Here is a 24,961-nt window from a genome sequence, read left to right on the forward strand (position 1 = left end):
TATTTAACTGCTTCCAGACCTGACATTATGTTTGCAGTTTGTCTTTGTGCTCGTTATAAGGCTAACCCAAAGGAATCGCACATGAAGGGAGTGAAGAGGATTTTGCGGTATGTTAAAGGAAAGCCTAAGTTAGGTCTCTGATATCCAAAAAGAGGAGAACTGGATCTGGTAGCATACACGGACTCTGACTATGGAGGATGCAATCAGAACAGGAAATCAACAACTGGTGGCTGTCAGTTTCTCGGAGGAAGATTGGTGTCTTGGCAATGAAAGAAGCAGACCTCTGTGGCCATATCCACCTATGAAGCAGAATACATGGCAGCATCAACCTGCTGCTCCCAGGTTTTATGGATACAACAACAAATGCGAGATTATGGTCTGAATTTCACTCAAACTCCTATTTGCATTGATAACACTGCTGCTATCTCAGTAACTAACAATCCTGTTAAACATAGTAAAACAAAACATATTGAAATTCTTCATCATTTCATACGGGATTGTGCTGAGAAGAAATTAATCTTTCTTGAAAAGGTTGATTCACTGGATAATTTTGCCGATCTTTTTTACAAAAGCTTTTGACCGATCCCGTTTTCAAAACCTTATTGAGCTTAATGGGATGATCAATCCCGAGTAACCTTGTTTTTATTTATTAAAAAAAACATCACTATCGTTGAGAATTATGTCGGTAGCTTATGTTTGAAGGACATGTTCTTGAATATGTTTGGTCCTTACATCTACTTGTAGACTCAAAGGATAGCCATTAACCTAATAACTGAAGGCAACTGGGGCGGTGTGTGATGAGTTTTTATCCCTTCGCTGAAAATTATGTCGTTTATACTCAGTCGGAGGGACACATATTCATATATGGTTGGTCCTGCTAATCCACTGGATTTTTAGGATAGCTATTTACCCAAAGACTTAGAAATGATTGGGGCGTCTGAATATAATTTTTCTTTTTGGGGAAATGATATACTTTTTCAGTCTATAGCTTCTCCCGAAGCTTCAAAATTGGTGTTAAATTAAAATTTTGATCCAACCTTTGGAAAATTATAGATAAACTAATTTTGTGTGCCTAACGGGTGAAGTTATTAGGCTTAAAAGACTTTAGAACAGTCATGATTTTGGTACGGTAGCTTTCCATGGTGCGTAAAAGTTAATATGATACAAATTAAATCTGCTCGATTTACTGTGGAGAGTCATTTTGACATGTGCATGTCTCCACATATATCTCTCCGAATGATAGGCAGAAAAGTGATTACCGAGTCATACACGAGCCCGTTAGTGTCTTGATTCCCGCGAATATTGTGTTATTTTTTTGCAATGATCCAGATTCGGGACTTGTAGGTGTTCGTTATGGTTCTTAAAAAAATGTTATTATTAGGTCTTATTGCCTCTGAAATTCATAAAGTCAAAAACAACATGGATAATCTGAAAGCTAAGTGAGAGGATTGTAAAGCCTACTCATGTATAACGTTTGATCAGACACTACAGGTCGAAGTCAAATCAGGGTGATCTGGGGAAATCCAAATACGCCTTGAGAATAGATAGGAGGCATCACAGTTCCTTAAGTGATGTCCATCTAAATTTTGAGCTTAATTGAACCTAATTCGTATCACAAAAGCAATGAAAACCATGCTAAGTCGCATACCTGCCTGCAACCTGTTTCTCTATGTCATAATAACGCTGAACATGAATCCTTGTGACAGCCTCTTAATCAGTATGATTCCATGTTCGGATCTTTTCTTAAACTAGCTGGATTCTCTGCAGACTGAAATTTGATCCGTCTATGTTATCCTACTTATGTTTTATTTTTTTATTATTTGATACGATTGTCCTAAATATGTATAAAATAGGATATTGGGTTACTCGTTTTGATCTTTTTCTAAAACTAACTTCGCTGTGGCTGTGACAATCGTCAATTTCAGGTTAACTTCGTTAACTCAACTCCGTCAATTCAAACTTAAGATCACTGAATCTATAACGCACACCTCATTACATTTAAACTAGGGTTTAAATGACGCTTAACACTTACTACATGTGTAGTCTTTCGGGAATTGCACCGAAACGCAAACGAGTTGACGCAAACGATTGATGAATAAACGAAAAACGTCAAAACAATAATTATGTGATAATTATGTGTTAGACTTATGTGTTATGTGATAACATAGTATAAAACGCTAACTCAAGATGCAAACTAGTTAATTTAGGCTAGAAAAGTACAAGTTAGAAGTTGAGGGACCAAAGTGTAATATATTATTATTAATAATATTAAAACCCTAACCTCCTTCTCTCCCTCACAAACCCGATCGGCCAGCCCCTTTCTCCCCTCCCTCTTGCGACGGCAGCCTCACACACACACATATCACACTCGTTTAAGCTTGATTCTTCATAATCGGAGCATCCTACACTCGTTTCTAAGCACCCCTCACGTTTCCCTTGGTTTATTTCTGCGTTTTAAGGTATAAATATGAAACCCTAACTATTGAGTATCATATTAAGTGTTCTTATGATTGATTATTGCTAGAGGATGATTGATTATGTATTGGTTGTTGATATTGAGGATCATATGTGATTTTGAACGGTGAAAGATTGATGAATCGTTGATTGTTTGTAAACCCTAGAGGGTTGCTACTGATTTTCTATGATTAATTATGTGTATTACATGTTTTGGGTTATGTCGTATGCTTAGGATGCATGTTAGATGATTGTTTAGGCTTGCTGAGTTTTTGACAGCAGTGATTGTTAAGATTGAATGATGTGTAACTTGTTGAATATAAAAGCAAACTGAGCAAATTATGAGTCTACCAGGTAGTACTCTGCGTCTAGTTTTCGAAAGTCCAACCACGCCAAATTTAGAGGTGTTTTGGTTGGTCAAACGATTTAATTGTGATTAAAGGTCAAAACTGGTACTGGACAGATTGTAAGTTATGTTTAGACGACTGTAAATAAATGTTAATGTGGAAATTGGTTGAGGTTGTTAACACTACAGGGTACTTTGTTGAGTCTAGTGTTTATAGAGTCCAAGTTTGTAATTTTTGGACGAGTAAAAGTTAATCTTTTATGATTTTACAAAACTGAAGTGCGAATCTGAATTGTGAGACCTGCTGTTAGGTTGTTTTGTAATTAGCATATCTCATGAACTACGAGACCAATTGGGTTGGTTCCACTTCTGGAAGTTGACTTGTTGAGTTAGGAACCTAACCCAAGTGGTCTTGCATTTGTTGGATTTTTCATTCAACGGGAATTTCAAATAACATTCTGTTGCGCATGAATTTTACTGTTATGAGTTTGCTGTAATATTTTGATCATTGTGAGAAACATATGTGGAATAAAAATAAAATAAAATATGTTCTGGAAACGTAATACATGTATGCTTTTGTGATGATTTTTGATGAATTAATTGAGATGCTATGATTGGTGGAATAGTGTAATCTTTCAAGTAGAAATTCTGTCTCGGTAAAGTTAACTGCCGAACTTTGTGAAAATGCATGAAAAGTGCTAGTTGCTAGTTAATTGTTAGGTTTTGACCAAAGTGCCCCTGCGGGGAATACTTGCTAAATAATTGTGGTATTTTGACCAAATTACCCCTGCGGGGAATAGTTGCTAGTGATGTACATTATAAATACATGAGACGTAAATAATTGTTCACACATGTAACGTATCACAAATATACTTGTTAAAGTCACACACGATTCACAAACGAAACACGAAACGTAATATTTGCATAGGTATTACGTGTCGGGTCTAGAGACTCGTTAATAGCTTGAATACTTAGAAAATCTCTTTGTTGTTTAGAACGCCAGAGAGAGTTTTCTGTGACGCGCATCACTTGGTGACTTATTTTTGGGAATTCTTCGCAAACAGTGAGTTCACTTACCCCTTTTTAAACTGTTTTCAAATGCTTTTCACTTGGGGGAGATAACATACTCCGAAAACGCATTTAAGATTTTGTTAATATAGATTATATATCACTTGTAAAGACTAAGTGGCAAACGCAATAACTAAAGTCCTTCATTCACATCGAACCGTTTAATATTGGATAATAGCGAGTCATTGTTGAGTAGTACTACTGGGTTTGACAAACCCCACCCAACGCTAAACTCGACTGGTAATCTTGGCTAAACACATACCATGGTCGGGATAGACCTGGTGGCAAGGCAAATGATAAACAGTCAGCTTCGGTGTCGAACACTTAGTAATACTTGTTTTATAGGCTAGCTACCTATAGATATATAATTGACATAACACTATCTGGTAACGCAAAACGCTGTAACGCAAAACGCTGAAACGCAAAACGCTGAACGCAAAACGCCGAACGCAAAACGTTGAACGCAAACGCTAAACGCTTTATTTTATATAAACTTGTGAACTCACCAACCCCGTGTTGACACTTTTAGTATGTTATTCTCAGGTAGCCGAGGCGGGCGTGCGGTTTAGGATCATGCATTGATTGAAATACTTTTAATAATGCAAACTTATTTTAAACTGTTATCATTGGGTTTTAAGTTGTCCTGCGTGACGCAACATTGGTTTCTATGGTTTTTACGCTTCCGCATTTAATTACTCGTAAACGTTTTCATGGTTTTGAAACTTTGTTTTATGGTTTGATTATAACTAATGAATCCGATCCTGTTAGTTCACACCCTCCGACTGTAAAACTCCGTTAGTGGATTTTGAGGGTGTGACAGATTGGTATCAGAGCCATTGGTTATAGCGAACTAGAAGCTGCATGCATACTAGACTATAACCGCGACGACCCATTAGTTATAATGATACGCACTGCATAGATTTGTGTAGTCTTTATTATCTTATCTCTTTACCTCTTTCACTCATACACGCGCGCATACACGGCTTACCTGTAGAGATGTCGACGCCACCCTCATCATCATCCGATCCGATGACTCATGCTCACGGGAAGGAACCGCAGTTACCTACCGCATCGCCACCCCGAGTAGTCCCGGAACTCGAAGCTCCCGCACCGAAGAGGTACCGCTTATCCGGAGGCATGTACGAAAACGAAGTTAGCTGGGATTGGTACCCTAATATGATCAGACGTATGGTCTATCGCGAACAAGTTCCCCCGTTACCTCACCCGAGCCACCCTGCTTATCCTAACACCCTACCACCCATAACCGAACCTGTAGAGCGTGTGCTCGCAGCTGTTGTTTCTTGTTTGGAGCGTGATGTTGGTTACATGCCCTATACGAGAGCGAACGTTTCCGGACTATTAAAAGATGGAACCGAAACTAAGGAGGAAAGTTCCCACATGACAGTGGCAACGAAGGAAATGCAAGAGGCTAGTGATCAATAGATGAAGATTATGAGAAAGATGCAAGCCGAGATGATAGACTTGCAAGAGCAACTCCAAGTAGCAAGGACCCGAACCGAGATAGCTTTAGAGCGCTGCGATGTCTTACAAATACAAATTGCTCAGAATGCAGCCGAACATGAGGCAGAACCTAAGGCAGAGCCTGAAGAGGAACCCGAAGAAGATCCCAAAGAGGAGCCTGAGGAGGATCCCGAGAAAGATCCCGAGGAGGAATCTGAAGAAGAACCGGAGGGAGAACCGGCAGAGGAGGAGGCACACTCAGAGGTGTCCTCAAACGATGACATCTAAGGATGATAACACCTAGATGTCTGGAAGAAACGCTGGACACGGTCGCGGTAATATCAACTTAACCGCAGCATAACTCCAAACCCTGTTGAATGACCATGCGGCGGCGGCTCTAGCCGCACATGTTCAGAACCAAGCTGGAGGTCCAATTGGAACGTGTACCTTCAAGAATTACCTTGACTGCAAGCCCAGTACGTTAAGGGCACTGGGGGGAGCTATAGGCTTCCTGCGTTGGGCTGAGAAGGCCGAATCGGCGTTTGAGATGTGTAATTGTCCCCCTGCCATTAGGGTCAAATTCGCTGCTGGAACAGTTGAGGATTCTGCCCTCACTTGGTGGAATTCAAACGTGCAGATCCTTGGATTGGAACTGGCTAACGCGATGAACTGGGAGGAGTTCAAAAACATGATGCGAGAAGAGTACTATCCGAGAGAAGAGATTGCAAAGTTAGAGTCAGAATTTTGGTCATTGAAGATGGTGGGCTCAGAAATCGAAGCTTACACTACCCGTTCTCATGAGTTAGCGGTGATGTGTCCGCGGATGGTAGATCCGCCGAGTAAGAGGATTGAAATGTATATTGATGGGTTAGCACCGCAAATTCAGGGCATGGTGACGTCTTCCAGACCAGCCACGATTAAACAAGCGATCTGTTTAGCTCAAAAACTGACGGATCAAGCTGTGAACCAAGGTGCGTTACCACCTAGGGGTTCAACCGCTAATGCCCGTGACAACCCGAGTAATGACAACAACAGCAACAGCAACCCGAGCAGCGGAAAGAGAAAGTTTGACAACACCAGATCCTCATCCTCGAACCTCCCACAGCAACAACACTACCGTAAGCCCGAATTCACTCGGAGCTTCAACAATCAGAGTCACAACAACAATAACAATGGTAGCGGGCAGGGTTCGGGCGGATATGCTGAGAAATATCCGAAGTGCAATAGGTGCAACTACCATCATGCTGGCCCGTGTGACCGTGTCAAGTGTCAGAGATGCGGAAAGATGGGTCACCAGGCAAAGGAATGTAGAGGAGACCTTGCGGCAAAGGATGCTCCTAAACCACCTATGACGATGAAGGGATGTTTCGAATGTGGGTAGGAAGGTCATTTCAGGAAAGATTGTCCCAAGCTGAAACAGAACGACAACAATGGAGGTAATGGAAGTGGCAGTAGTGGTGGAAACAATGGTAAAGGAAGAGCTTTTGTTATTGGGTCGGGTCAAGCCCGCAATGATCTGTACGTGGTGACTGGTAAGTTCCTTGTGAACGATTGTTTTGCCTCTGTATTGTTTGACACTGGAGCTGATAGGAGTTTTGTGTCGAAAGCCTTTAGTCAACTCTTAGACTTAACTCCAACTCCGTTAGATGCTAAGTTTCCTGTTGAATTAGCTGACGGTAAGACTATAGTAACGACTCATGTACTTGCGGGATGTAAGTTAAAACTGTCAGGTCATGTTTTCGATATTGACCTTATTCCTTTTCGCTTAGTAGTTTCGATGTCGTGGTCGGCATGGACTGGTTATCCGAGAACCGAGCGGAGATTATATGTCACGACAAGATAGTCCACATCACTACCCCTTCCGGCTAGATCATTTCGATCCGAGGTGAGAGAAGCGGCATGACCACCAGCGTCATTACCCTCATGAAGGCGCAGAAGTACCTACGAAAGGGTCATCCGGCAATTTTGGCGCAGATTGTTGAGAAACCCGCGGAGGAGAAGCGAATTGAAGATATACCGATTGTGCGGGATTTTCCGGAAGTTTTCCCGGAGGATTTGCCTGGACTCCCTCCTATACGACAAGTCGAATTCCAAATCGAGTTGACACCCGGTGCAGCACCCATAGCACGAGCCCCGTATCGGCTCGCACCGGCGGAGCTTCAGGAGTTGTCCACTCAGTTGCAGGATTTATTGGATAAAGGTTTTATCCGACCTAGCTCATCACCATGGGGAGCCCCTGTCTTATTTGTCCGAAAGAAAGACGGGACTTTCCGCATGTGCATCGACTACCGGGAGTTGAACAAGGTGACGGTCAAGAAGCGGTTTCCTTTACCCCGAATTGATGATTTGTTTGACCAGCTTCAAGGATCGAGTTATTACTCGAAGATCGATATGCGATCTGGTTACCACCAACTAAGAGTGCGCGAAGAAGATATCTCAAAGGCGGATTTCAGAACACGGTATGGTCATTACGAGTTTTCGGTTATGCCTTTGGGCCTAACCAACGCACCAGCCGTATTTATGGATCTCATGAATCGAGTATGCAAGGCGTACCTCGACAAGTTTGTGATTGTTTTCATTGATGATATTCTCGTCTACTCCAAAGACGAAGCTGACCATGGAGAACACTTAAGGGTAATTCTGGAATTATTGAAGAATGAACAACTGTATGCTAAACTCTCGAAATGTGAGTTTTGGCTTCGCGAGGTCCACTTTTTAGGACATGTGATCAACGAGAATGGTATCCATGTCGATCCCGGTAAGGTAGAGGCCATCAAAAACTGGGAAGCGCCTAAGACTCCGACTGAGGTGCGGCAATTCCTAGGACTGGCCGGCTACTACCGACGTTTTATCGAGGGATTTTCAAAGACTGCTCACCCCCTCACCGCTTTGACTCACAAGGGTACTAAGTACAATTGGGGTGACGCGCAAGAATCCGCTTTTCAACTGTTGAAAACCAAACTCTGTAGCGCCCCTATCCTAGCCCTCCCCGAGGGAACGGAAAATTTTGAGGTACACTGTGACGCATCAATACAAGGTCTCGGTTGTGTGCTGATGCAACTCGAGAAGGTTATAGCTTATGCCTCTCGACAACTACGGGTTCACGAGAAGAACTACACGACCCATGATTTGGAACTCGGAGCTGTGGTGTTTGCCCTTAAGATATGGAGGCATTACTTGTACTGTACCAAGTTTACCATTTACACCGACCACAAGAGTCTCCAGCATATCTACGATCAGAAGGAGCTGAACATGCGACAGCGTCGTTGGGTCGAGCTGCTTAAGGATTATGATTGTGCCATCAAGTACCACCCTGGCAAGGCCAATGTAGTGGCCGACGCCCTCAGTAGAAAAGAAACAGATAAACCCAGACGAGTGCGAGCATTTCAACTCACGATTCATGCAAACTTACCTGACCAGATTCGCGATGCGCAACTCGAAGCTTTGAAAGATGATAATCTTCCATCAAAACTCGTGCGGGGCATGAACAAGCAACTTGAAACCAGATCGGATGGGGTCCGATATTTTGAAAACCGGATTTGGGTTCCACGGTTCGGAGAGTTGAGAACTCTGGTAATGGACGAAGCACACAAGTCCAGATATTCTATCCACCCTGGCTCAGATAAAATGTATCATGACTTAAAGGCGCTTTACTGGTGGCCGAACATGAAAGCCGACATTGCCACCTACGTGAGCAAGTGCTTGACTTGTGCCAGAGTCAAAATAGAATACCAGAAACCATCTGGTCTACTGCAACAACCGGAACTCCCAATGTGGAAATGGGAACACATCTCAATGGATTTTATCACGGGTTTACCTAAGACACCGACGGGATGCGATACCATCTGGGTGATCGTTGACCGGTTGACTAAGTCTGCACACTTCTTAGCGATTAAGGAATCGGACAAAATGGAAAGATTGACTCGCGTTTACATGAAAGAAGTGGTGTCTAGGCACGGAGTGCCTGTCTCAATCATTTCTGATCGAGATTCCCGTTTCACTTCGCACTTTTGGAAGTCGCTACAAAGCGCACTAGGCACCCGTCTTGATATGAGCACAGCATATCATCCTCAGACGGATGGGCAATGTGAACGAACTATTCAGACCTTAGAGGACATGTTGCGTGCATGTGTATTGGATTTCGGAAAAAGTTGGGAACCTCACTTACCTTTGGTAGAGTTTTCGTATAATAACAGCTACCACGCAAGTATTAAAGCAGCGCCATTTGAAGCGCTGTACGGACGGAAGTGTCGATCACCACTCTGCTGGGCAGAGGTGGGTGACAGCCAAATCACTGGTCCAGAACTGGTACTCGAAACTTCGGAAAAGATTGTTCAAATCCGAAATCGCATGGCAGCAGCACGAGATCGCCAAAAGAGTCGCCGACAAGCGCCGAAAACCTCTCGAATTTCAAGTGAACGATCGAGTGTTACTCAAAGTCTCACCTTGGAAAGGTGTAGTTCGCTTTGGAAAGCGAAACAAACTCAACCCACGATATGTTGGACCCTATCGAATAACTGAGCGCATTGGTCCGGTGGCGTACCGACTAGACCTACCAACAGAACTCAGTGGCGTACACAATGTATTCCACGTATCCAATTTGAAGAAATGCCTATCTGATGAAACCCAAGTAGTCCCTTTGGAGGAACTGCAAGTTGATGAACAATTACGTTTCATTGAAGAACCAGTCGAGGTTTTGGATTGGGAAACCAAACCGCTCAAGCACAGCAAAATTCCAATCGTTAAGGTTCGTTGGAACTCGAGACGTGGACCGGAGTTCACGTGGGAACGCGAGGATCAAATGATGAAAAAGTATCCTCACCTTTTTGAAGGGCTGACCAAACACAGAAAACCGCGAAACCCGGCAAACCGTCAGAAATCACCGGTGGTATGAATTAAATTTCGGGACGAAATTTCTTTCTACTAGAGGATGATATGACAAACTGAAAATTTTTCTTACTTTTTCAGACACTCATCACGACTTGACTCAAATTTTCGGGACGAAAATTCTTTAACATGGGAATGATGTGACAATCGTCAATTTCAGGTTAACTCCGTTAACTCAACTCCGTCAATTCAAACTTAAGATCACTGAATCTATAACGCACACCTCATTACATTTAAACTAGGGTTTAAATGACGCTTAGCACTTACTACATGTGTAGTCTTTCGGGAATTGCACCGAAACGCAAACGAGTTGACGCAAACGATTGGTGAATAAACGAAAAACGTCAAAACAATAATTATGTGATAATTATGTGTTAGACTTATGTGTTATGTGATAACATAGTATAAAACGCTAACTCAAGATGCAAACTAGTTAATTTAGGCTAGAAAAGTACAAGTTAGAAGTTGAGGGACCAAAGTGTAATATATTATGATTAATAATATTAAAACCCTAACATCCTTCTCTCCCTCACAAACCCGATCGGCCAGCCCCTTTCTCCCCTTCCTCTTGCGGCGGCAGCCTCACACACACACATATCACACTCGTTTAAGCTTGATTCTTCATAATCGGAGCATCCTACACTCGTTTCTAAGCACCCCTCACGTTTCCCTTGGTTTATTTCTGCGTTTTAAGGTATAAATATGAAACCCTAACTATTGAATATCATATTAAGTGTTCTTATGATTGATTATTGCTAGAGGATGATTGATTATGTATTGGTTGTTGATATTGAGGATCATATGTGATTTTGAACGGTGAAAGATTGATGAATCGTTGATTGTTTGTAAACCCTAGAGGGTTGCTACTGATTTTCTATGATTAATTATGTGTATTACATGTTTTGGGTTATGTCGTATGCTTAGGATGCATGTTAGATGATTGTTTAGGCTTGCTGAGTTTTTGACAGCAGTGATTGTTAAGATTGAATGATGTGTAACTTGTTGAATATAAAAGCAAACTGAGCAAATTATGAGTCTAAAAGGTAGTACTCTGCGTCTAGTTTTCGAAAGTCCAACCACGCCAAATTTGAAGGTGTTTTGGTTGGTCAAACGATTTAATTGTGATTAAAGGTCAAAACTGGTACTGGACAGATTGTAAGTTATGTTTAGATGACTGTAAATAAATGTTAATGTGGAAATTGGTTGAGGTTGTTAACACTACAGGGTACTTTGTTGAGTCTAGTGTTTATAGAGTCCAAGTTTGTAATTTTTGGACGAGTAAAAGTTAATCTTTATGATTTTACAAAACTGAAGTGCGAATCTGAATTGTGAGACCTGCTGTTAGGTTGTTTTGTAATTAGCATATCTCATGAACTACGAGACCAATTGGGTTGGTTCCACTTCTGGAAGTTGACTTGTTGAGTTAGGAACCTAACCCAAGTGGTCTTGCATTTGTTGGATTTTTCATTCAACGGGAATTTCAAATAACATTCTGTTGCGCATGAATTTTACTGTTATGAGTTTGCTGTAATGTTTTGATCATTGTGAGAAACATATGTGGAATAAATAAAATAAAATATGTTCTGGAAACGTAATACATGTATGCTTTTGTGATGATTTTTGATGAATTAATTGAGATGCTATGATCGGTGGAATAGTGTAATCTTTCAAGTAGAAATTCTGTCTCGGTAAAGTTAACTGCCGAACTTTGTGAAAATGCATGAAAAGTGCTAGTTGCTAGTTAATTGTTAGGTTTTGACCAAATTGCCCCTGCGGGGAATACTTGCTAAATAATTGTGGTATTTTGACCAAATTGCCCCTGCGGGGAATAGTTGCTAGTGATGTACATTATAAATACATGACACGTAAATAATTGTTCACACATGTAACGTATCACAAATATACTTGTTAAAGTCACACACGATTCACAAACGAAACACGAAACGTAATATTTGCATAGGTATTACGTGTCGGGTCTAGAGACTCGTTAATAGCTTGAATACTTAGAAAATCTCTTTGTTGTTTTAGAACGCTAGAGAGAGTTTTCTGTGACGCGCATCACTTGGTGACTTATTTTTGGGAATTCTTCGCAAACAGTGAGTTCACTTACCCCTTTTTGAACTGTTTTCAAATGCTTTTCACTTGGGGGAGATAACATACTCCGAAAACGCATTTAAGATTTTGTTAATATAGATTATATATCACTTGTAAAGACTAAGTGGCAAACGCAATAACTAAAGTCCTTCATTCACATCGAACCGTTTAATATTGGATAATAGCGAGTCATTGTTGAGTAGTACTACTGGGTTTGACAAACCCCACACAACGCTAAACTCGACTGGAGGTCGAGTGGGTGTAATCTTGGCTAAACACATACCATGGTCGGGATAGACCTGGTGGCAAGGCAAATGATAAACAGTCAGCTTCGGTGTCGAACACTTAGTAATACTTGTTTTATAGGCTAGCTACCTATAGATATATAATTGACATAACACTATCTGGTAACGCAAACGCTGTAACGCAAAACGCTGTAACGCAAAATGCTGAAACGCAAAACGCTGAACGCAAAACGCTGAACGCCAACGCTAAACGCTTTATTTTATATAAATTTGTGAACTCACCAACCCCGTGTTGACACTTTTAGTATGTTATTCTCAGGTAGCCGAGGCGGGCGCGCGGTTTAGGATCATGCATTGCTTGAAACACTTTTAATAATGCAAACTTATTTTAAACTGTTATCATTGGGTTTTAAGTTGTCCTGCGTGACGCAACATTGGTTTCTATGGTTTTTACGCTTCCGTATTTAATTACTCGTAAACGTTTTCATGGTTTTGAAACTTTGTTTTATGGTTTGATTATAACTAATGAATCCGATCCTGTTAGTTCACACCCTCCGACGGTAAAACTCCGTTAGTGGATTTTGAGGGTGTGACAGTGGTGAAGTTATAAACCAGGCGAAGTTATTGTAACTTCGCCCCTGGGTTTTTCTCAAAAGAATAAAACGCAGACATCGGTCAAATATGGTCAAATCATATGCTCTTAAACCCTCGACGAACTTCTCCTCCTAATCAACCTTCTTGTAATCTGAGTTTCGTCTACTAATAAGGTTCAGTGGCATCGACTGATTCATAATTTACAAGTTTCATTTGTTAATTGGTTACATAATGTAGGATTTTGATCGGTTTTCTTGATTAGCCCTAAAAGTCGATTATACTCATCGGTTCTTCAATGTATTGGTGATATCCGGACATCCGATGTCTTAATCAGATATACTTGAACCAGTTTTCCGTCTCTGATTGTTCTCATTTGCTACTGAAAGGATCTGGTGTTCGGCACTTTTTATGCGACGAATTTAATACACAGCGAAGTTATCCCAACTTCGTTGCATAACTTCTTTTGGCCACAACTTCGCTCATACCCTAACTTCGCTACCTACATACCAAACGAAGTTACCATATGTTTAAACATTCGTCTAACTTAACTCGTTTGCTTTGTAGGAATGGCTGCGGTGGCAGGTGCTGGTGGCACTGGTGGTGATGAAGGAGACGGTGATAAGAGACAGTTCTTTCCGGTCACAATATGTACGTTCCTTTGGATCCGGATAGTCATGGAGCGGAGGATTTCGCTGGGATCTCATTTCTCATACGTTCACGTATCTTTCATGCTATCACTACTCTGCCGATATCTCTACCAAATATTGAAGACTTTTGGAGAATGGTTGGGTATGATTGTCGCGTGGAACCTCCGGTCATGCGTGCTACAGTCAACGAACAAGTGATACAGTTCTCAGCTAATCAATTCGGGAAGCTCTATAGTTCGGAGTTGAATTCACTCAGGATCCTACTGAGTATTCAACTACTTTCAGAAACGGAGCTTTTCTTCGTATGGGATACTCGGGTCCGTTGGAGGATTCACAACGTAGAAAGGGATTTCTTTTAGACCAGTGGCGTTTCTTAATGCACGTGTTGATTGTGTGCATGTCTGGTCGCAAGGCTGGATCCAATTGCATGGTTGCGACGATGCAGTCTACGATGACCGCACTGATTTATAATAAACCGTATAGATTCAGTAAAATGGTGTTCTATGAGATTGATCGTCAAAGACGAGCTATGGAACGGGAACGTTTCTTAATGTATCCCAGATTTTTATAGATGATTCTTAATCATGTCGCCCCCAATCTGCCACAATGTCGCCCTATCTCTTATGTGGAAAGTATAAACAAGAGAATTTTTGCACAGTGTAGGACATCTAGTGCACGAAGCAAGGCTGAACTTCATCCGAAGCACACTGCTTTGTTTGGGTATCTTGTCAATCCTGCTTATGTTGCTCCACCGGATGATGGTTTTAGTGATCCTGTTCCGCCACAAGTCGATATTCTTCAACCACCTCCTGTGATTCAACCACCACAGGTGGTTCAAGAACTTTCTATTGTTGACCCAGTCGCAGATCCCGTCGAACAGGTTGATCTTGAGGTTGCCTTTGGAGGGAAAGGTTTCTTTGATATGGATACGGTTGATCCTGATGAAGTTCAAGCCTTAGTAGTTGATGTTTCTGGTGTGCATGCTTCTCTGATTGATACATCTACGGGTCCATCTATTGCCTTAGTGGAGGATTCTGAGGAAACGTTGTTTGATTCTTCCACTAATGAAGTTGTTGAAGCTTAGAGAGTTCTGGCTGCACTAGAAAGGATCCAAGGAAAATGAAAGAAAGATTCGGATGATAGTAAGTCAGATGATGATGAGGAGATATATGCCTTTGTCCGTAGATCAAAGAAGGCTAGTGTTGGTGAAAGCTCGAGTGTTATTCATTTTTCCCCTCCATAGTTGTCTGGTATGTCTACACTGCCTTCATATTCATCTGATCCACTACTAGTGATATCTAGTGCTCCGTCGGTGGCTTGGTCAGCACCGTCTATTGCACCCTCTACGGTACAGGTGTCTACACCAGAGATTGTTTCTTTACCACCTCCTTCAGTTACTCCATCGGAGGTGGTTGCTATGTTTGTTGAGTTCACACTGGTGGCTACTGCTGGGTTAACTGTCTCTGTTTCACCTACAATTACTTCACCGTCTACATATGCTATTCTAGTAAGCTTGGGCATTCCACCGCCTTATGCTCAGGATACTTCTCACATGAATTTTGATTTTGACACTACCTTGTCAGATTCTGAGCGGATTGCAGCTCTTGAAAGGGTTGATGCTGAGCAGTCAAGGAATGTTGTCTAAACTCAGGCTATCCAACATCTGGTGGCTGAGAATCAACTTCAGACAGCACTTCTTGTTGAACATGATAAGCTTTTTGATGCCTTGAAACAGTTCTTAGCATCTCAGGGGGAGTGTAGTTGCAAAGGTGATGAGTTGAGAACAAAGAAGAGACTGGACAGAGACGATGATCCTAATGCATCAAATGATGCAAGTGGTGAGCTTCCAAGAACTGAACAAACTCTTGTGACTTCCACATCTCAGGGGGAGTCTACTACTCCATCGGGTAGTGCAGGTGGTGAGACTGTTGTGGTAGACGATGAGGAAGATATTGGTGAAGATGTGTTATCTTTTAGTGAAATTGAAAAACTTGGTGAACATATTGAGGTTGACAGTGGCTTAGAGGAAGGTAAGATACCTGATGATAGTGTTGAACATGATATTCCTAGTGCTGGTTAAGAACGTTTGGGTCAAGATGATAATGTGTCGGGTGATTCTGAGTGGGAGGAGCAGCCAAGGTGGAAGAAGGATATGCTCATTGGTTAATCAAGACAAATAATCCAGTGGTACCGACGATGTTCAAGAAGAGTTATAATATCAAAAGTTATGCTGAATCGAAGAAGGGAATTATTTGTTGGATTTATGATGATCAACTCAAGTTTTTTGTGATCAAAAGGTATGATGGGATTCAGTACTTTGCTAAGAGGTTGAAATCGTTCAATACGTTGCTTGAGTGTGAGGTGAAGGATTTGGGTCGTTTAAGGTTGATTAATAGAAGTGGGGATAATTTTGCTAGTTGGGTTGGTAAAATAGTGTGGAAAGAAGTTGTTAAAGAGAAAAAGTTTGAGTTGTTGAAGCCTCAAAAGGGGAAGTTGATTGAAGATACAGAACGGGGAATGCGGGCTGATGGCAAGCCCTGGATGGTGATGAAATACAAACCGATTCGATGTTTGAAAGAGGTTCCAATGAAGATCATGCCTCAAGATGTGTTGAAGGATTTGAAATGGTGGTATGTTGATTGCCAGACTGTCGAAGTTGTGATGGAAGATCAAGATGAACTAGAGATCTTAAAGGAGTATGATCCTATGCACTTGGTTAATTTGTCTCAAGCTGATTTGCAGGTACTCAATGAAAAGAAGATCTTGTATATTCCCACATGGAAAGATGAAGCGAAGAAATATCAAAGGGTGGTCTCAGTTTGTGTAAGACAAGGTGTTCATGCTTGAAGATGGAAGATACGGCCTTTTTGGATTACAAGACACGGCGAAGGTTTAAGAGAAATGAAGCTACTTCCAAGGGGGAGTCTATTGGTGCATGATACTAGTAGTTCATTTGTCTTGTGTCTATTGTGTTTGTAATCGTTACATTGTCTCTTATGTTTTGATGAACGTGTTACTTTAGTTATTGGTTTTGGCTAACTTGTGGTGTGGCGAAGTTAGGGACAACTTCGCTTAGTGTGTTAGGCGAAGTTGTCGTATTATATAACCTAACCTTCGCCATTTACATTGAGTGACTTTTTGGGCAGATCTGATTTGTATGCTATAGCAATACTTGTTTGGTGTTTTGGGTCTTTACATCGAATAGCAAGTAATCATTTGTTCTTACGTGTTACGTGTTATCTACGTGTCTCTCGTGTAAACACTCGTATCGTATACGTAGGGGATTCCGCACCCTCGTGTTACGAGATACTCCTGTGTAGATCCGGTTGGGAACCTACAACCCCAAGTTGACTTAAACATCTTAAGCAAAACTGATATGATTAAAGATATTTTTTATCCACCTAAATTTAAGCATTAAGGTCTACTAGGCAGCCACTTAGATACTCAATTAATTGCAATTAATAACTAACTAGCTAGTGTTCCCCACTACATGGCATACCCCCGTTATCAAGCAACACCCCAAGACCATCACCATCAGTAAGTATACATGAATTCATATGTGAGTTTACATATGACGTGAGCCTTATGGTCCGTTTCTTAATGGTAATAGGACGCGAGCAATGAGACCTCATATGGCTAAAAGCGTGGTTTGATCAAGTCAGTAATGTAATTTGTACTTTAATGCACGAGTAATCAAGTTTTATGACTTACGATTTGGCAACAAATTACGGTTTTGCTATTTTTTGCTTGTTTAAATACTCACAAATCCACTTAGGCAATGTGAATACCCAGATGATATACCATATATCGACCCATAGTCTCCAAATCCTGGAGCATCCCACCAATACAGGATTTAAGGTTATAAAACCATGCACCTATGAAGTGTCTACGTCTAAAACTAGAAGTCTGTTTTCTTTATGTTTATATCATGGGCTAACTAGTATACCCTAACGTTAAACCTACCCAAGCATCGTATTTGAGGATTCAGATTTTCAATTTAGCAATTAAATCAAACATGAGGCTTGAGTATGGCCCAGGATTTCATCCCAAAATTATTTTAACGCATCCACTAAAGTTCAGTTACATTAAGATTCAATTAAAGTCAAACAAGTACTGTCTATACCAACTAGAGTTGAGCCCACCGACACATCCAAATTATATGCATAGATTTAAAAACTCATTTATCTTTTAAGAATTCAAGAGTGATATTGATAAGTAGTTAATATCATTTCTTGCTTAATGAAAAAAAAAACAGTTGAAAACAAGGGACAACAAATTTTAAAATCTTTTTGGATTTTTGAACAATTTTTCTATTTTTTTTTGTTTTTTTATTATATATTATTTTCCTACAACTAAGTAAAATAAACTCTTATCCCCACACATGAATGACGAATCGTCCTCGATGAGTATTAGGAAAAAAAATAAAATAAAAAGAAACTAGAAACAAATGCAAATAATAAAATAAAAGACGTGTTACTCCCATGGTTTATATGCATGTCTTCATAATATGTGTAACAACAGCCATATAGCATTTCATTCGCGGCCGCAAACTCGGGAGAATAGTTCTAAAACACCATCCAGAGCAATCATGAGGAAAGATATAACCTGTATTGAGCTAAATCGCTCAAATATAGCTACATACACAACTAAAATAAACATAAGTAATAACCATGTTTTTGTTTTTATGATTCTATAATTTTTTGGATTTTGCTGTTTTTTTATTTTATTAATATTTATATATTTATATATATATATATATATATAAAGACAAATAGATACCCTCAAAATCAGTTGCTCGAATGGATATTGAGTACGAGCGGCTTCAATCAGGAGGATCCTTAGTAACAAGAAAAATTAAAAACAGATAAATCAAAAACTCGGGTAGCCTCCCGAGAGCGCTTGGTTTAACGAGTTCTCAGCCTGACCCCTCTCTCATGTCTAACCCAAAGATGTTGTAAGGTGCAAAACCTTGCCTTCCTCCATGCTCGCCTTCTCACCAATGTAGTGATTCAGACGGTGACCATTAACTTTGAAGCTCCCATTATTGTCTTCAATTTCGATCACTGCATACGGGAAGACTTCCTTAATTGTGTATGGTCCATACCATCGAGAACACAACTTTCCTGGATGCAACTTAATTCGGGAATTAAACAAGAGTAAGGCGTCCCCACACTTGAACTGTTTATTGCCTCTCAACTTCCTATCATGGAGCCCTTTGGTCTTCAGCATATAATTGTACGGGTGTGCATAGGCATGATCGCGGAGTTCCTCTAACTCATGTATCTGATGGAAACGGTGAACTCTCACAGTTGAATGACCGAGGTTAACTGTTTTAAGTGCCCAAGAAGCATGGTGCTCCAACTCAACAGGCAGATGGCAGGCTTTCCCATTAATCATCAGGAACGGTGTGGAACCGGTCGGAGTTTTGTACACAGTACGGAAAGCCCACAAAGCATCAACAAATTAGTCGGACCAATTCCAACCATTTTCTTGAGGATGCGTTTGATGCCCTGGTTACTAACCTCTATCTGTCCACTGGTCTATGGGTGGTAGGCAGACGCAAGCCGATGGGTGACCCCATAGCGTCTCAACGCCTTTTCCATCTGTGCATTGCAGAAGTGAGTACGTTAATCGCTAATCAAGGATTTTGGTTCACCAACACAAGAGAAACGGGTTTTCAAACTCAGGTGTCGTTAGTGGGCAAGACTCTGGCCTCGACCACTTGGAGATGTAATCAACTGCAACGAGTATGTACTTGTTCCCTTTAGACGATGTGAACGGGCCCATAAAACTAATACCTCAAATGTCAATAACCTCGCAAACCTGAATAGCATTTTAGGGCATCTCATTTCAGGATGAGATGTTGCCGACACGTTGGCATCGGCACAGCTTTTGACGAACGAATGAGCATATTTGAAAATCGAAGGCCAATAGAATCCAGAATCGAAGACCCTCTTGGCAAAAAGAACAACACCATGGTTACCTCATGTCGTTCCCTCATGACAGTGGCTCAAAATCCGCCACCCCTCTACAACATCCACACATCTCATCACCAGCTTAACAACACCTATACGAAAAAGAAATGGGTTATCCCAGATGTAGAATTTTACGTCAGCAAAAAATTTCTTCTTTTTCTCATGAGACATCCTCTTAGGGAGGGAACCATCGACAAGAAAGTTCGCGATATCGGCATACCATAGGTAGCCATAATCCTGGGCTCTAACAAACATAAGATTCTCTATCGGGAAATGGTCATTGATGTTGACCCAGCATCTCCAATATCGGCTCTCCCAATACGTGAAAAGTGATCGGCTGCCACATTCTCGGCCCCATTTTTATCACGAATTTCGATATCAAACTCTTGAAGCAGCAGGATCCATTGGATAAGACAAGGCTTAGCATCCTGCTTGCTGAAGAGATAACGAATGGCAGCATGATCCGTGTAAACGACAGTTTTGGACAGAACAAGATATGCCCTTAACTTATTAAATGCAAACACCATAGCTAACAACACTTTCACGGTGGTGATGTAATTCTCCTGAGCACTGTTTAGAGTCCAGCGGGCATAGTAGATCGGGTGGAAGTGCTTCTCCTTCCGTTGTGTAAGCACTTCTCCGACATCATAGTCGCTCGCATCGCACATCAATTTGAATGGCAACGACCAGTCGGGAACAATTATGATAGGGCATTAACGAGTTTGTCTTTTAGAAGATCAAACGCATCAATACACTATTCAGAGAAGACAAATGGAGCATCTTTCTCTAGTAGCTTGGTCATCGGTCTCACAATTTTTGAAAAATGTTTGGTGAACCGTCGATAGAAACAAGCATGACCTAAGAAGCTACAGATGGATCTCAAAGTAGTGGGCGGGAGAAGATTAGAAATGGTTTCAATTTTAGACCAATCCCCGCACTAGAGTTCCGATGTCCTAGAACGATGCCTCACGTACCATGAAGTGACACTTCTCCCAGTTGAGGACTAGGTTGGTGTCGATACAACAAGCCATCATCCTATCAAGGTTGGAGAGACAATGATCGAAAAACTTCCCAAAGACAGAAAAATAGTCCATGAATACCTTCATGGAATCCTCGATCATGTCGTGAAAGATCGCCAGCATACATCGCTGGAAAGTGGCTGGAGCATTACAGAGTCCAAAGATCATGTTTTTATAAGCAAACGTGTCGTAGGGGTAGGTGAATGTGGTTTTCTCTTGATTGTCGGGAGAGATCAGAATTTGGAAATACCCAGAGAAACCATCTATAAAGCAGTAGTACGGCTAACTCGCCAAACGCTCCAACATTTGGTCAATGAAGGGTAGAGGAGAGTCATATTTCCTAGTGGCGTCGTTCATTCTACGGCAGTCGATGCTTTCAGTCGTTCCCAGTGGAAATAAGCTCGTTACTTTCATTGGTGACGACAGTCATGCCACCCTTCTTGGGAACCACTTGGACCGGACTCACCCAGGCGCTATCAGAGATGGGAAAAATGATTCTCGCATCAAGGAGTTTGATTATTTTCTTTCTTAATGACCTCTAGCATCTTTGGATTAAGCCTTCGTTGAGGCTAAACGACGGATTTGAAATTATCCTCCATGAGGAATTTATGAATGCAGAACGAGGGGTTAATTTGTTTGATCTCAATAATATTCTATGCTATCGCCTCCTTGCACGCTTTCAGCACCTTCAACAACTTCAACTTCTCGACCACCATCAAGGAAGACGCCATGATGACGGGTAGCTTCCCCTCCTCGTCCTGAAATGCTTACTTCAAATGAGCGGGTAGATCCTTAAGTTCTAAGGAAGGAGGAGGGCTCTCAATGGAAGGTCCATCCCTCGGATCGTCTCGCACAATCTCAATATGAGGGTGGTAACACGGTGTTATCCATCAATGGTTGAGTAGTTATGGCAACCATCTCGACCTCTGAAATCTCCCTATCGAGAATCTATGGGTCCAAGGAAGGTCCTCCGCATATGTCAGTGAAAAACTCCCGCTCATGCGACACGATGGTATCAACAACATACAGAGAATCGTCCGTCGACTTGGTGTGTTTGGTGACTGTATTATATAGAAGGTGATGTTATCATCCCCGACTCTCAAAATCAATTTTCCCTCACGGACTTCGATCAACGCCTATGCGGTGGCGGGAATGGTTGGCCTAAAATGAGCGGGGCACTATCATCCTCATTCATATCCAGAATGACAAAGTCCACCGGGAAGATGAACTTTTCAATACGAATGAGCATGTTCTCGACCACCCCTCGCGGGTATTTCATGTAACGATTAGCAACTGAATACTCATTCGGGTTGGCCCCCAACTTACTGAAAACAGAATACGACATAAGATTGATGCTGGCCCCAAGGTCGGCCAAAGCATGTCGAACGTATCACCTCCTATGATGCAGGGAATCGTGAAACTCCCAGGATATTCCATTTTTTCAGTAAACTTTCTCTGCAACACTGCAGAGCACCCAATACTCAACGAAATAAAAGAGACCTCAGCTAACTTCACCTTATTTTAAAGAATATCCTTGGGGAATTTGGGATATTTGGGATATTTGGGAATTTGAGTGAGTGCCTCAAGGAAAGGAATGTTCAGGTAAAGTTGTTTGGGAAGTTCAAGGAACTAGGAGTTTTTCTCCTTGTCTCTGTCCTATCGGAGTCTCCCATGATAAGGGAGTTTGGGTTTATAGACTCCCAGGTGGTTTGATGATGATGAAGGTTTATCGGCCGGCTTCGTACTCGCTGGGATATTCTGCTGATGTGCCTCGGCCGGAGGAGACTCCATCTTGATCTCCTTGTCCACCTGCTCCTTTTCATCGACCACAGGTGTGAAGACTCTTGAAGGATCAGCCTCTCGAATAATTGTCTCTCTTTATACTTCTAGCACCGCTCCTAGTAGTCACTTCTTTGGCGAATCCTCTCGGGTTTTTCTCGTTATTACTCGGTAGTGAACTTGGTGCTCTTTCGGATAACTGGCTGGCAATCTCTCTGACGTGATGCTCAAGATTAGCTAGAGATGTGGCTTGGTTCTTCAGCATAGCATCATGTTCCGCGAATTTAGCTTCATTTGTCACTCGGTTCCTCTCATCATGCTTCAACAGCTCTCTCCCCACTTGTTCCGAACTCTCCTGACCAGAATTCCCCTGCCCGAATAGATTTTCTCGAGGCAGGTTCTGGTATTGGGCTTGGTAGCCACTGGCTTGTCCCCCTCGATAATTATTCTAATTTCTCTAGCTAGTGTTCCCACCAAAGGCGTGGTTTTGATACCTCAAGGGGTTGTTGACGAAGTCAACCTCCTCCTGATAGCTACCAGGCTTAACAGGATAGCCAGTGGTGTCGTGACCCCTCGACAAACCCTACACTTCTCGACGCTCTTAACAGTAAGATCTCTAACGATTTTGTTCAAAGCATCAATCTACGCCTACATGCTAGTTTTCGAATAGACCTGAAGTACTCCTCATGATGACGTGGAAACACTTCTGCCCTCGTGCCCCTCGTAGTTTGCTGCTAGATCATCAAAAAGGATGACACATTCATCAGCATCTTTGTTCTTGAGTAGGTTCCTGTTAGTAGTCTGGTTCAACATCTCTCTCACGTGTTGTGTGGCTCCATTGTAGAATTTCTCAATGAGCATCCACTTATCTAAACCATGATGAGGACAACTAAGAAGTAGGTCCTTGAATCTTTCTCAAACTTTCCCAAAAGACTCTTTGGATCTCATGCGGAAAGAACAAATCTCCTCACGGAGTCAAGCGGATTTAAAAAGCGAAAAGAATTTAGTCATGAATCTCTCTTAACGCCCCCCCCCCCCCCCCCAGTGGTGATGGATCCAATAGGTAGTGGCTTCAGCTGTTTGTAGGCTTTGCCGGTAGGTGATAAGAGAAAAAGATGGAGATAGATGGCTTCATCGTTCATGTTGCCAATATTGAAGATTTAGCATATTTGAACAAACATGTCGATATGGTTTGAAGGGTCTTCGCTCTCTAGCCCTTGGAAGTGGAGGGAGGTTTTGATGAGTTGCATTATGTGGGCAGGAATGGACCAGAAGACGCGGAAGAAAAAGAAGAAGAATCAGAACCTATCAGTGAAACATAACGTTCTCTCTCACACTGAACTTTCTCGGTATTGTTAGACGTTTCAAGCTTCGCCGGTCCTTGTGAGCGGGTATGACGCATACGACTAAAAAAATCTAAAATTAACTAGACTAAAACTAAACTAAAAACAAATAATAACATATAAGCAAGTAAAAATAAAATAGGTAAGTCGCCGGACTCGGGTCGTTCTCTAATCGCCTCAGACCGTGTCCCCGGCAACGGCGCCAAAACTTGATATGCCAGAATATATATATATATATATATATATATGAAAAAAATTACCGTTTGCGTCCCTAGGGTTTCAAGGCGGAGGCACAATGAGTCCCCAAAAGAAAATTTTTTGCTGTTGGGAGTCCCAGTGGTTTCAAAAATGAACTATTTAAGTTGTCACAATTACTTAACTATGTTAGCTTTGAGGGTAGATTCGACATTTCACTTTTATATATATACATTGTCACTCTGAGTCCTTGAACATTCATAATTTGTCACTGAGTCCCTTTCACCTTTTAACAATAATAAAAAACTTGACCAAATGTTTTTAACAAAAACAAACAAACCGAACCACCTTTCATAAAAAAATAACGAACTTAACTACTTTTAATAAAAATAAATGGACCAAACTATTTTTTTAAGCAAACTAAATGAAGCGAATCACTTATTTTAACAAGTATTTCATTTCGTTTAACAAATATAAATGAATCAAACTCCTTTTTAACAAAAATAAACGACCCGAAGTTGTTTTTTAACAAAAATAAATGAATCAAGCTATCTTTCTAACAAATATAAACGAACCAAACTTGTTTTTTAACAAAATATACAAGCCAAACTTATCTTTTAACAAAAAATAAACGTATCGAACTACTTTATTTTCTACTAAACTAAACGAACCGAGCCACTTTTTTTAACAAGCAGTTTAGTTCATTTCATTCAAAAAAAATAAACGAATCCAACTACATTTGAACAAAACAAAAAAAATGAATCAAACTTATTTTTGAACAAAAATAAACTAACCAAACTATTTCTTGACAAAAATACACTAACCGACCTACTTTTTTGACAAAAATAAACTAA

At 41.2% G+C, this 24,961-nt stretch overlaps 1 protein-coding gene across 1 annotated transcript; it reads right to left on the reverse strand.

The window, feature by feature from the left end:
* Positions 1-18,734: 18,734 nt before the first annotated feature.
* LOC143579902 (uncharacterized) lies at positions 18,735-19,193 on the reverse strand. The gene has a single exon (XM_077063077.1). It carries the CDS (start codon positions 19,191-19,193, stop codon positions 18,735-18,737), a length of 459 nt encoding a protein of 152 aa, XP_076919192.1.
* Between the last annotated feature and the right edge of the window lie 5,768 nt (positions 19,194-24,961).

The sequence above is a fragment of the Bidens hawaiensis genome, unplaced genomic scaffold (assembly GCF_021521415.1).
Source record: "Bidens hawaiensis isolate Kalapana, Puna unplaced genomic scaffold, B.hawaiensis_p1.1 tig00030159_1, whole genome shotgun sequence".
Lineage (NCBI taxonomy): Eukaryota > Viridiplantae > Streptophyta > Magnoliopsida > Asterales > Asteraceae > Bidens > Bidens hawaiensis.